Source organism: Vicugna pacos, chromosome 7 (genome assembly GCF_048564905.1).
Source record: "Vicugna pacos chromosome 7, VicPac4, whole genome shotgun sequence".
NCBI lineage: Eukaryota > Metazoa > Chordata > Mammalia > Artiodactyla > Camelidae > Vicugna > Vicugna pacos.
This window is the reverse complement of record NC_132993.1, coordinates 66143317-66158136: the sequence shown is the minus strand read 5'-3', so window position 1 is coordinate 66158136 and position 14820 is coordinate 66143317. Positions and strand designations below refer to the sequence as shown.

At 39.1% G+C, this 14820-nt stretch overlaps 1 protein-coding gene across 7 annotated transcripts in view; it reads left to right on the top strand.

Annotated features, from left to right (window-relative positions):
- The window catches only part of ADAM22 (ADAM metallopeptidase domain 22), a 200415-nt gene that overhangs the window by 26545 nt on the left and 159050 nt on the right, over positions 1–14820 (top strand). For all 7 annotated transcript variants that reach the window (XM_072965063.1, XM_072965059.1, XM_072965058.1 and 4 more), the window contains exon 3: positions 8296–8372. In XM_072965063.1, the coding sequence (XP_072821164.1) occupies positions 8296–8372 (77 nt within the window). The remainder of the gene's footprint in view (positions 1–8295; positions 8373–14820) is intronic.

The window sequence follows — 14820 nt, the reverse complement described above, 5'->3', positions numbered from 1 at the left end:
TGGGTGACTGTCGAGTTACAGATAAAAAATCATCTTTTGAATACCGTTAATGTTAGAGACTTACTGCTTTTTTCTTCTTCTTTTAAGCAGGAGCTTTGCTCTTACAATGTTTTACTTAGATTATTTCTTGACTATATTCTTGGAAAACTCCTGAACCCTAGAGATAGTAAAGAAAGAATCTGGTCCTTTTGATGTTCATTATGGATATGGATATGGATATGTACATGTGTGAGCAGAAAGTCCTCTAGAATTACATAGTTTTAGTCTTTAGTTCTAGGAGAGAAAAAGCTTTCTTACACTAGGTAAATTCGTTTCCTAAAGAAGATGCTATGGAATTCCTTTTTTTTTTCAATTTAAAAATTTTTTTCTTAATTTTTTTGCGGGGAGGTAAATAGTTTTATTTATTTTTATTTATATTTTTATTTTTTAATGAAGGTACTGGGGATTGAACCCAGGACCTCATACATGCTAGGCACATGATCTACCACTGAACTATACTCTCCCTACACTATGGAATTCTTACATACCAGCTGTTTGTCATGGTATTTTGTCCAGTGATAGTTCTGGTTTTTCTTTCTTCAAACACCTGGAGCTGGCCTTTTCAGTGAAGTAAGCCTTAACTCTCCGATGCCTCTAATATCTATATAAGGAAGATGAAATTAAGCCTGCAAGCAAACAAAAATCCACTGACATAACAGAACTGGGTGAAGTGAATCTTGATGCAAAGAACTCACCATTGTGAATTTTATTCTTTGGTCTGGGCCTGTTTCTGATGTTGCCTCCAGGAGAAACTGTGACCCAGCTGACAGAGACAATCCTTATTTCCAGGCCTGCTTTTAAGTTATCTGATTTAGAACCGAACTGACTAGTTATTTATTTGATAATATAATAGCTTAACTGGCTTTCCCTTCCTCTCCTCTTTTTACCTGTCTTTTATTTAGTGCTCAGTAGTGCCATTATTCTTTGCAACAAGCTTTTATATACTCTTTCACCATAAACAAAAACTTTTGAGTGTTTTTCTCACAGCATTCAGTAATTCATGCTATTTTCACTTCCCATTTGGGGAAAAACATGATGAAGCATCGAAAGTTTTAATAACTCCAAAAATCAAATGTCAAGTCAGCAGTGGAGCCAGGAAGACCTGTAATCTTTCCTCCAAGTCTTTCTTGCATTAAGGAAGAGTATCGGTTTTCCAGTGCTGGTTCATCTGAGGGATTTTGTCTGCTGATTTTATTGCATCCAAACATTGGGGTTCCTTGCACTCAGATTTCATTACAGCTCCATATGACTACATATTGTATTGTTCTCAGGCTGCTAAAGAACTTAAAGTTCTGCTTCGACTTTCAGGCTTATGCGAGTAAGCATTTTCTTGTTCAGGCCTGAAAGGAAGGCCTAGTAATGGGCGGTTAATGGCCAAGATGATGGAGAGACTGATTTATCAGAAGATAGCGGAGCATAAATAGGTAATGAGGCTGCCTGACTTCCTGAATGGAGATGAGAGAATCAGAGCTGCTGCCAGCGATGGCACAGCCCCTCCACCCTCCGGCTTGTTGGAGCAGGGGCCACTGGAAGAAAGAGTCCTAGGCCACCAGGAATCACAGAAACTAGAGCTTTCAGTGATGTCAGACTGGAAACTCAGCAAGGCAAATCCAGGGATGCCTCTCAAGAACTTATCTAAGAAAAGTCTTTTTTTTTTTTTTTGTGGTATATGTGGCTTCACCTAGGAGTTCCTGCACTGTTGGTCTGAGGAGCACCTCCTCAATCCTCTGTAACCTGGCAGTCAGAGGGCTGCTGTTGTATCTTGTATATGTATCTATTATTGGACTTTCAAATAGTTTGTAAAAATTTGTGTAGCATCTTCCCTTTTTGGTAAGTTTCCGGCATGCAGGGGACTCTTCTTTGTATCCCCAGGGCCTGGTGTGTTTCCTGAGATGAGGGCCCCACAAAGCTTGAATGGATTGTAACTTATCCTTTAGTTTTCACAATAGATCTACAGAGTGTGTATTATTATTTTTGGTCTTTTACATACAAGGACTTTCAGTTCAGAGACATTAAACAGTTTGCCCTAGTTTGTTCCATTCATAAATGGAAGACTCAGAATTCAAACCCTGTTCTGCCTGACTTTAAAGGCTGTGTTTGGTTTATTTTCTTTCATTTTGTTTTAAAATGTCCTGTTGCTGGACACTATTTGTTTCTTGCAATACTAAATGCAACAGGTTTGATTTTAAGAACATTTTTGTTAAAGACAGTGTGTATATTCAATGTAATACATGATACAGATTATGACAACTATGGACATGATTGAGTTGATCAGATGGAAAGGGGGAGGTATTTAACATAGAGATATAGATACAGAACTATGGATAGAAAAACACTAATGTTCTTGCATATTTTATGCTAATTTATGTATTAGGTAGATCTGTTGGGTAGAATCCTCTGTTAACAAAAGCCATTGTAATACAATTATGCATCATAAAATTAGTTCTATATTTTAACTAAGTAGCCAGGAGAAAACTATATTTTTGATGTGCCTACAACAAATTCTAGAATGAGGAATCTTCTTGGTAACAGACATGTAGTAGTCTCTTTGACCTCATTTGTCAGAAGTTCACATAAGGCAATGGAGTAATTACAGTGAGCTTATGGTGATTCTTCAATTGCCTTTTCTGATTTAGAAAAACAGGGATGATAGTCAAAAGTAATTACTGGTGTTTTGTTTTTTATTGAACTCAAAGTATTGGATGCTGAGAATTACATTTGTATGTTTTAAAAAAAACTAAATAGAAGCAATCAAATAGAAAAGAGTGTAGGATGCTGAGTAGCTAAAGATTCTGTTACATGCATGAAGTCTTCTTTTTAATGATGTTAATTATTTTCAGAATTATCCTGTTGCATAATGCCATTTGATTGGTCATACTCCCACTCCACTGGTATTCATTGATTCATTATTCAGGTTGGGCTTAATTAAAAACCCAAGCTACCTTGTCTTTCTCTTGGTGTCAAAGGTCTGATTCTACCATGAGAGTTTTAGTGTCATCTTTGCTTTAAAAAAAAGAGGTGATATATAAGGCAAGCTTGAAAAGTTCATTTGTATCTGCTTTTTGGAATATGTAGGTTGGCCCTGGTTCACTGGCTGTAGGAGAAATAAGGAGAAAAAGACAGGCTGCCAAAAAGCAAAATGCATAAGGAGCATGGGGGGTTATGTTAACTTCACATGTAAATTTAAGCTGTTGGCCATGAATAATAAACAGGCCTCATTCTGGGGATTCTATCAGGTTCTTCTGGTCCTAAAATCCTATGATTCATTTTTGAAATTTGAAATTCAAATTATCCTTATGTAATTATATTGATTTATTAAGTTTTCTTGCCATCTGGATAGTTATTTTATATTTTTGCATTTTTCTCCCTCAATCTTTTGTTTCACAGCTTCCATAAAAGTCAGCCTCACGCCTAAAACACACACACACTTCGCCATACCTGTGTAATTTTTTTCCTAACATATGGATTTCCATGTATATTGTATACTGTAGTTCTTTATTCCTAAGGCTGTCATCAATCTGGCCTTAGACTGTGTGCTTTATATCAGATACGGTAATGTTATTGACTCTTCTGATGAAATCAGAGTTCCAAAGATTTTTTTTTTTCTGGTTTGATTTTCTTTTCATATCTAAAAGTGCTCTTTAGAGCATTTTCATGGCTCTAAAAATGCTCCTATTATACTAATTACTCCTTAGAACCAAGTAAAACCTGCAGGCACCTCCAGACTGCAGAATGAAAGCAAGGCTGAAGTGTGATGGGAAAGACGGCCTGGAAGTGAAATGCCTGCTCTGCTCCCAAGCAGTGTGATTTGGAAACATTTGCTCACACTGCCTCAGTTTCCTTATCTGTAGATTAAGGATGTAGAGTATATGAACTCTAGGAATTCTTTCAGTATTATTTTGTGGTAATAAAGCATTTGGTTAATAGTTTTAAAAATCATTCTCATGTCATAATTTGAAAGTGCATTTCGCTAATAATTTTCAAATGTCTCTGAGAGCCATAACTACCCTTTAATCTTAGAGTTAAAGCGAATAATATTAGAATTGGGGGCAGTATATGTTAGGCACCCTCCCACAAAAATAAAAAGGAAAATCCTCATATTATACTAGTTGTCTCTTCTTAAACAGTTTCTTTTCCTTGGAGCTAAGAAGGTAAGATCTAGGATTAACTTTCTGAGACCCATCCTGGCTCACTTCAAAGGTGTTGGGTAGTAAGCTGGGTTGTTACTATCACATGAATTCAGTGTAATTCTACTTAATTTATTATTTCTCCGAGATGTCCTAAAGCAGGAAGTGTGCTTTTTCTCTTTGGGCTACTTGTTAAGTCTCGCGTACAGGGATGGCAGGTTCCTAAACAGTAGAAGACCACACAGAATGCCAGGAAACCACGCTAACGTGTATTTTAGTGGTCAGCACTGCAGGTTGGTCTGGCTGGGAAGTCCTGTGTTTGGAGTTTGATCCTTGTGTCCTCATGAGTGTCGGGTCTGCTGCTATAGGTGGCTTGGTTTTAACCAAGCCATGGAGGAAAGTGACACTGAACACTGATGCAATTGACTCGTTATCGGGCTGCTGTTCTAAATGTTCAGAGACACTGCAAGTGATGCTGCATTAGTTTCCCATTGCTGCTATAACACAGTACACGGCACACTTGGTGTCATGAAACAACTGAAATTGATTTTCTTAAAGTTTTTGAGATCAGAAGTCTGAACTGGGCTTAAAAGGCTAAAATGAAGGTGTTCTCAGGGCTGTGTGTCTTCTGATGGCTCTAAGAGAGAATTGTTCCTTGCTTGTTCCAGTTTTTAGAGGCTGCCAGCATTCCTTGGCATGTGGCCTTTTCCTTGTCTCATTTTTATCTTACTTCCATAGCCACATCTCCTTCTCTGACTCTGAGCCTTTTAAGACTTTGGTGATTACACTGGGTCCCATTGGATAACCTAGGATACTCTCCCCATCTCAAGGTCCTTATCTTAATCACATCTGCAAAGTCCCTTTTGCCGTGTGAGGTAACATGTTCATATGTTCCAGAGGTTAGAGTGTGGGCATCATTAGGGCCATTATTCTGTCTGATATAGATCCCTTCTAATCGTTCAGGTCATCACCCAGTTGTCACCTCCTCAGAGAGCCTTCCATACCACCTAGAACCCCACCAAGGCTGATTACCTGCTTACCCTGTTTTATTAAATCTGAGAACAGTGTATTTATTTTCTAAATTTATTTTTTATTTAATTGTTCACTGTATTTACTTGTCACTTTCTGTCTTCTTCCACTAGAAGGTAGACTCCACTAGAGCAGAAACACAGTCAGTCTTCTTCACCACCTTGTCCCCCAGATGAAAAGGGTTCCCACTTGGCAGACTCTTAGAAGATGTTTGGTGAATGAATCAATCTGTATACAGCCTAAGGAAGCCTGTCTTACATTAAAACAATAAACCTATTCCTATTACTATCAATAATGCAAACATTTTTCACTAAACAGCAGTTAAACCTGCTGTCAATAGATTTTCTTCTGAATTTAAGTAATGGGTTTTTCTTTGAGATACAGATGAGATCAATAAAATAAAACACCAGATGTAAACTGAAGCTGCAGGAAAAAGAAAATACTAGAATTGGACAGAATTAATGCAAACACTAAATATCTTGCTAATAAAGAAGAGCAATATTACTTTGATCCACGCTGTAATCATGATACCATGATGAATAACATGTGTCCTCTGCCCTGTTCACCACAATGAATGTTGAGAAAGGATGGAGGAGAGAGAGTTTCATTTAACTGAGACATCAATTCTGGTCAATGGAGCTTTCCTCAGGCTGTTCCCAAAATACGGTTGTTAGCACTTCAGGAAACTCAAATAGCTTTTAGACAAAAGAAGAGATATCCACTGAGAGGGTATTAAGAACAGTGCTAATGGCAGGACTGCATTTCTATAAGCAGGTAATGTATAGCTGTTCAGTTGTTGATTTATGCATCCAGGTGATTGATCAAACAAACCCTCATGTGAGTTAGTCAGTCAGGAAATACTTATTGAATACCTGATACTGGTCAGTACTGATGCCCTCATATCAAAACAGACATATTGAGGAAGAGGGGAGAAGGAAGCTGGAGTGGGTTGGGGAGACTTCATAGAAGAGGAATGTTTGGACTCAATTGTGTCCCCTCCAAAATTTATATGTTGAAGCCCTAACCCCTAATGTGACTGTACTTGGAGACAGGGCCTTTAAAGAGGTAATTAAATGAGATGAGGTCATGAGGATGGATGCTAATCCAATATGGCTGATGTCCTTTAAAAGGAGAGAGAGGGTGAGATGCCTGTGGTGCACAGGCATAGAGAAAAGGCCATTTGGGGACACAGTAAAAAGGTGACACAAGCCAAGGAGAGAGGCCTCAGGAGAAACCAATCCTGCTGACACCTTGATCTTAGACATCCAGCCTCCAGAACTATGAGGAAGCAAATTTGTATTAAAGAAAGACTAGGCCATCTAGTCTGTGGTACTTTCTTATGGCAGCCCTAGCAGACGAACATAAAAAGGAACTTGATCCAAATCTTGAAGGATGGTTAGGGCCATTTCTGGGAAATGGCCTTGGTGAAGATGACTACCTAAGGGTCTGGTTTGGAAGAGCACTCAGTACAGGTGATGAATGGAAGCTACAGAAAAGGTTGGAGTGCACGTAGCTTGTTGAACTAGAGTAGAAGAGAGAGCTGAATGTAAATGGGCTATGGGTGGGTCCTTGGGGACCTGTGTGCCATTACGTCTCGGGTGGGGAAGGTGATTGAGGAGGATCTTGACATCCAGGAAGAGAACGTTTTTATTTGATGTAGGAGGAAATAGAAGGCTTACATTTGGGGTTTTGGTAAGGAAGGAGTCTGTTTTGTAAAGATCAGGGAGGCTATGATCTGTGGCAGACATGCGAATGAAGAGTAAGTTGTGGCTCTAAGAACTGATATAAAAAGAAAAAAAATGCCAGAATTTGGTGATAACCTGGGTGTTAAATTGGGAAGAGTGAGGAGTTAAGGTTGAGTGTTTAATATGGCTAAGGGATATCCAGATAGTTCTTCATCCTTGGGGTTTCCTGAGGATTGGAATATGTTAGCAACTGAGGGGTGCCGTTCTCCCACTCCCATTTATTTCAAAGATTTAAAAACAGAAGGTTATCCTTTGTTTCCAGAAAGCTTTATGATTATTAATTAAGCTCTTTCCTTTCTCCTGATACCAAAACTTACTTTGTGTGAAATTCCCAGGTATGACTGAGGTGCCCTATATTCTCCCCAGAATCTTAGGATGTCCCTTCCTAAGAAGCGCTGGTTCTTGGGGAGCAGCACCACCATCTGCCTCACATGCTATATAAATACAGTTGCTCTAATGGTTCATATCTCTAAAATAGTGTTTGTGTCTTTCTCACCATAGGATACACATATATTTTAGAAATTTTGGATACCACAGACACATATAAACAAAAAAATCAAATAATATTTAATCCTACTGCTTAGATATAGTTACAGGTAATGTGGGGAGTCGGAATGAATAGTTTTGCTTCCTCCTTTCTTTTCAGTTAATACACATGATTATTCAATATACTGACATTAATGTTTTGGGTAACAAATATATATTTTAAAATTTAGGATCATTTGTGAATTTTTTCTGGGAGTTCCTAGAAGGGCATAAAAATAGTGATTTTTTTTTTATCCAAGAAAATTTTGATAGGTGATATTTGCAGTAGTTGGGCAGAGGTTCAGTTTTGCTCTTAGGAAGATGTGGAAACCTCTATGAAATCACGTTTGGAAAATTAGAACTGAACTATTATTTTTAAAGTGTACATTTGCGATAGGATGAAAAGGGTTTTTTTTATTTTAAAGATTTTTAAATGTCTTCCATGTAAACAGATCATAGTCACTCTATTAACTTCCTCTTGTATTGAACATATTTTCCCTGTTTTTTTTAAATGTACAAAGTTTAATTTTAAAGGAGCCATTCATTTAAAACAATAAAATGCAGTTCAGTCTTTTTGAAAATGAAATGTTTAGCCCCTTGAGATAAAGCAGAAAGGGAGAGTACTTGCCCTCCTTGATTAAGTGGTACTTTACTTCACATTAGTGAATGGCTTCTGAGAAGGTGCAAATTGTACTTTGTTTTAATTGGACTTCTGTGTTGAATTGGTTTTCTAATTTATGATATTATAAAACTTTCAAATGATAAGAAATGCTTATCAAGTGATCGCTATGGCCGAATAATAAATACCTTTTATCTTTTTGATAATGCAGTTGACTCACGTTGACCAGGCAAGCTTCCAGCTGGATGCCTTTGGAACATCGTTTATTCTTGATGTCCTGCTAAACCAGTAAGTCTTTCTTGAGCTGCACTCAAGTGTTTTCAGATACACATTGAATCCACTTTCTTATCCTTCTGTAAAGTTTTGCTTTCTTACTATATTTTACTCCATCTTCCTATGTCAGTTAAATACTATGTTTAAAACTATTATGTCTATTGACTGTAAGTTATAAAGTCTGGTAAACAACAGGAAATGGATATCCATTTGAAACTGAATGTCTGTAACAGATTTAAGAATGTAAAATTCAAGGAAAGACTTACTCCAGTATTTTTCATGAAAGTATATATATATATGTGAATGACAATAAACTATGAAAATAATACATTGAGTATTAAACATCTTTCTTAAGAACAGCAGAAAAGGAAAGGTACCCATTTTGCTCAGTGATTCAGAAGACTGATCCAAATAATGCCGTTAGATACTTTGATTTGGGAGTTGATTTTGGTAAGGTTTAGGTTACTGGGATTATTCTGTAAATACAATAAAATTTTGGAAATTGCCATTTGTCTACCTGGAATTTTAGGTTTGGAATAGTAGAAATTTAGGTTTGGAAGTGGCTTTTGATAAATCATTGGATTTAATCTCTTCCCTTTGTGTAAGTATAGTTCCTAATAAGTCTTATAGGACATTTAGCTGTCTGTTTACTTTTTTAAAAAAGCATTAGTATTTCACTTTTTATCCTGAACAAGAAGGGCTCTGTCAGCCAGTGTTTCTGTGCTGAGGAGCACTGGTCCACAGCTGTGCTGAAATCAGTTGTACAACAGCTCAGGAAGAAAGTTTGAGGCCAGAAGGACAGAAAAGGTGAACAGAGAGTGAAAACTAGAGCTGAAGTTGTCTGCAATGTGGAATCAGCCAAATGGGAGACTATGTGCTAATTTTAAAAAAGGATATAAGAGGCGGGACTTACTTATCTGGGTAGGTGGCCACCAGCCTCTTGTGGCTGTTAGATTATTCAATTAAAACAAAATAAAAAATTCTGTTCCTTATTTGCATGATCCTCATTTCAAATGCTCGATAGCCATTTGTGGCTAATAGTTAACTTATGGGACAAGGCAGAATATTTCCATCATACCAAAAAGTTCTGTTGGACCATGCTGGTTTAGAGATTTCCATTGGGGAATGTAAACTGTTAGATTACTGAGCAAGTCAATATTCAGGATAAGTTACTTCTTCCTTTGAGACTTCAATCCATGTTCAGTGGATTAATTTAATAATTAAATTTCCTGGTATCCTAATTTTTATATAATTTATTTACTAAGTTTTTATAATACCCTGTTTGTTGTTTTAAAGTTTAAGTTATATATTAGTTTGCTTTTCAATTAAGCTGTCTCATAGGCACCTTTTGTAGGTAGTCCTTCCCTTTCCCCACATTTTTGTAGTTCACAAACAATTTAAATACTGAAAAGCATGTGTTAGATGGCAGTCAACTATTTGGGCGATCAAACAATGGGAATTTTTTGTTCTTTGATCATGTATATTTTTAAAATATAACATAAATTGAATTTCTATAGTACTCAGTAAAGTACAGCTTATTTCTTATTTATAAAATTCATGGCTTGGAACATATATGATTAGATGTTTTCTACCACACTATTTTTTACCCTAATTTCATAGGGTCATGAGTAATATTGTGTTAATACCATCTGTATCTTACATTCCTGTTTGATGACAATACCTCAAATTTACATGTTTATATGACTCATTTCAGTTTTTCAGCAATTCCTCAATGTTATAAAGTTTTGAAAAACTCATTATGAAGGAATGCATGCACCTTAGGAAATAATGAGAGTAGAAAAGCCATCTCATATAATTCTACCACTTGAAGTCTGACTACCCTGTTTTAAGTTGTAAATATCTTGACCTCACTTCAAATCCACCCTACCACCTGTTCTCCCCTGCTTAATTTTAAAAATAGTATTCATCACTGTTTAATACAAAAGTTGACTCGTGAAAATGCCATTTTTGCAGGTAAAAAGTTTGACGACCAGCATTGTCATAATGTTCAACTAATTCTCTATATTTTACTTTTTTTCCCTCCCACTAGAAGTATAAGTTCCTTGAGGACAGAGATTTTTTTTCCTTTGCTGTTGTATCCTTAGCATAGAATAAGCACTAAATTCCAGGTTGGGAAGCCATATGGATTTAGAAACCTGAGGCTGGAATTGTCCAGGAGACAGAGGAGATGACTGGATGAGGGTGGAGGCTGTCAGTTGGGGACGAATGAAGCAGCAAAAAAGAAAGAGGGCAAGTGTTTGGGATTGGTTTCTAAAGGCTGAGCAATATATGCCGGTGTGATTTGGAAAGCCAGGTTCCTAGGTCTGGATTTCATTGACTCTTTCTCATTCCTCCTTTAAATCATTGTTTTTGTGGGTAGCCTCTGCCTTGCTTTCTGGTTTCTGAGATTTGTAATGCCTTGACTTTCAGTACTCCAACAAAGAAGGGATATTTATTCATGTCAGTTCTGCCCAAACCACTTCACTTCCTTTGGAGAAATCTGAGCCCCAAAGCTTTCTGTTCCTGAAGAAGAAACACATATGGCTACACTTATCAGAGCATGAAACTTAGAATACGAAGGGTGAAACAGAATTTCTTTAGAGATACTGGCAATCAACTCCATTGGGCATTTTTCTTTTTATTGCATTGGAAATTTGAAATTACAAGTACAAAGGATAAAATAATAGCATAATTAGAGATTGTGTGGGCTGAGAACTATGCAGGGTGATTTATTTTTTGCCTGGGATCTATGTTAAACATAGATATCAGGTATCTATTTTATTCATACTGTAAGATCTAGGATGATTTGATACAAAGTATTTTTTTCTCATTTTTATGGATAATGTTTCTATTTCATGGTTTCAGTTTATATTTTGTCTTATGGTTATGTTGGTTAAGGAGCAGGAAGATGAAAAGTTGATTATACTCTTTAAGCTCTCTTTCTTTCTTGTTCTCACTCATAGGCTCATAACATTTATTTAACATCCTTAAAAAAACTTCTTCTTTTAATTTTTTTTTATTGCAGAAGAGTTGATTTAAAATATTATGTTAGTTTCAGATGGACAACATAGTGATTCAAAATTTTTATAGATACTACTCCATTTAAGATAACTGTGAAGTATTGGCTATGTTCCCTGTGCTATACAATATAAGCTTGTAAATTGTTTATTCCACACATAGTAGTTTGTACCTCTTCGTCCCTTAGTCTGTGTTGTTGCTCCTTCTTCCCTCGCCCCACTGGAAACCACTTCTTTGTTCTCTATATCTATGAATCTGTTTCTGTTATATTACATTGATTCGTTTGTTTTATTTTTTAGGTCCCACATAAAGTGTCTGTCTTTAGCTGTCTGACTTATTTCACTGAGCATAGTACCCTCTAGGTCTATCCATGTTGTGGTAAATGGCAAAATTTCATTCTATGTGTCTGGTAGGTTGGTTATGTTTCCCAGTGTTGGAGAAGTGGCCTTTCGTAGATGTCTTCTGTGTCCTGGTAGTGCTCTCCCCTCTGGTCACCAGAGCTGTATACTCTAGGGGTGCCCCCTATGTGGGCTGTGTGGGTCCTTCTGTTGTGGTGTGCTGACTTCTGTGGGCGTGCTGATATAGGCGTGGCTGAGTCCAGTCCAGTTGGTTGCCAGGCCCTGCCCTGTGCTGAGGCTGTTGGTTGGCAGGACTGGTAATGATGTGTCTGGCTGCAGAACCCCAGCGGGTCCCAGGCCTAGTGCTGGTTCACTGGTGAGCTGGGTCCCGGGGACTCTGACTACAGGGCCCTGGGGGTCCCAAAGCTGGTGTCAGCCCACTGGTGGGTGCAGCTAGATCCCAGGGCTGCAGGCTGAGGGGCCCAAGGTGTCCCAGAACTGGAGTTGGCCCTTTGGTGGGCAAGGCCTGGTCGTTGGTTCTCTGGCTGCAGGGTCCGGGGGTCCCAGAGTTGGTATCAGACTGCTTGTAGGTGGGGCAGTTCCTGATACAGTGTCTGCCTACTGGTGAGTAGGGCCAGATCCTGGGGCAGCTGGCTGAGGGGTTCAGGGTGTCTCAGAGCTGGTGTTGGCCTGCTGGTGGGCAGGCTGGGTCCTGCTATGGCAGGCTGCAGGGCTATAGTTCTTTGGGGACCACCCCCTAGTAAGGAGGGTGGCTCACTTGTAGGCAGGGTGGGTGGGGCCCAGGGGTTTCTTGGGCTGGCACCTGCCCACTGTAGGTGGAGCCGGGTCCTGGTTTCCCTGGCAGCACGACCCCAGAGGTCCCAGGTCTAGTGCCTGCACCCTTGTGTGTAGGGCTGGGTCCCACTCTCTGGTCCACAGGGCCGTGCTCTGGGTCGGCTATGGGCTCAGAAGGTGTTAAGGCCGTCTGTCTTCTGGTGAGCGGGCTCTCCTGGCTGATTGCTTGATCTGAGGTATCCCAGTACTGGTTGGAGGGCTTCAGGCTGGTGGGCTGGGGTGGGGCTGGGTCCAGAGGCTAATAAGCTAGAGGGAGCATTCCAAAATGGTGCTTGCCAGCACCAGTGTCCACTGGTAGAGGGAGCTCCCCAGCCTGGCTGCCTCCAGTGTCTGTGTCCCCAGGGTGAGCTCCATTGCCTCTTGCCTCTCCAGGAGGCTCTCCAAGAGCGTAAGGCGAGTCTGACTCAGGCTCCTTTCCAATGACTGCTTCTGCTCTGGGTCCCAGAGCATGTGAGATTTTATGTGTGTCCTTTAAGAGTGGAGTCTGTATTTCCCATGCCCTCCAGATCCCCTGAAAGTTAGCCCCACTGGCCTTTAAAACCAAAACCTGGGGGTTCATCTTCCTGGTGCTGGACTCTCAGGCTGGGGAACACATTGTGGGGCTCCGATTCCTCTCTCCTTGGGGAGAATCTCAGTAATTGTAGCTATTTGCCCATTTGTGGCTTGCCCACCTGCTGCTGTGGGTCTAACGGTACCAAAGTTCCTCCCCTCCTACATGTCTCTTTGTGGTTCCTTCTTTATGTCTTTAGAAGGTCTTTTCTGGTAGGTTTTGGTCTTTCACACCGATAGTTTCTCTTTAAGTAGTTGAATTTTGGTGTGCCCGTGAGGGGAGGGGAGCTCAGGGTCCTCCTACTCCGCCATTTTGGCAACTCTTTAACCAAAGTTTCTTTCTTATGAAGCAATTCTAAGGCTGTGGAACAGGTAGAGTTTTTTGTTTGTTTTATTTTAAACTGGAGGCAAATTAAGTAAGTCTCTGTGTAGCTGGATTCCAGTAGCATAATGGACCCAATAATACATTTCTTTTTTAGATTGGAATGGAAGGAAAAGTATCATTACATAATATCCGTTCTAAATGTTCAGTAAATAAGTTTATCTATAACCAAAGTATATAAGAGTTCAACCTTTGGGTTGTAACTTGCACAGGAGGCAGATAAAGGCTATGGAATGATTAAAAATGGAAGGCACAGCCAGTTCCTGTGTTATCAAGATTTTGAAGGGTGGGAAGCAATTCTCAACTCCTTCATGGGGTCACACAGTTGTGAAATTTCACTCTTTGGATCAGATATTTTAACAAAACCAAACATATGGCCTGACCTGGTCAAAGTAGTCCTGAGGCCACACTGAATCTTTCCAGAGGTCAACAACTGGTGCTATAATTTATTGTGAAACATTCCTCAGAAAGAAAATGCTCAATAAAGGCATTTAACTATATTATCAGAGCAATTCAGGACAAGTATGCTCCTGTAACTCTTTCCTCTGGTCTTCAAGAAGTAGATAATTAAACTGCCCAAAACAATGCAAAGATATTGAAAGAATTTCTTTTCAATACTGCTTTTTTCTTTTTTTTACAACAGGCAACCTGACAGAAATACTCCGTGCACACACACATACATAACATGCCACACCACACACCACCCAAAGAAGCAAATATTCCATATGGACTGTGGTGGTTGTTTTGGGGTGGGAAACATATAACTAGAAAGAAAGAATCCATCTTTGATAATCTGTTTGTTTTTTTTGGGGGGGGAAGCGGTTCTGTTGTATAGCTATCAGATTTTAGATGATGCAACTCTTGAATTTTAACTTTTTAAAATAAATTATTTCCCCTTGTATTATTCCAATAACAACAAAAATAGTTTCTCTCCCTCTGTGATTCTCATATTAGTCTCTCTTTTTTTTTTTCCTATTTCACAGTGTTAGGTAGGGAGGACAACCAGGGGCTCAAAGTAGATAGGGTTGCCCATGGAGATGGGAGGTGATGTAGAGCCAAGGGTGGGAGGATGGGGATGGGCTGGGAGGAGAAGCAGGAGCACAGTCAGACAAGGAGCCCCCAAATTCTATTCAAATGGGCAGATCCTGTCTTGTCTTCTTTCATTTGGGGGAATCATTTGCCAAGTAGTCATCCCTGGCTTGCTTTCCACTGGGACTCTTGAGTTTGCAAGGAAAGTAGGAATCCCAGTAGGTAAAAGACAGGGTATGAATTCAATTGGAATTGAAAGTTAGGTCTGGAAGAGTCTCATTTACTTAACTAT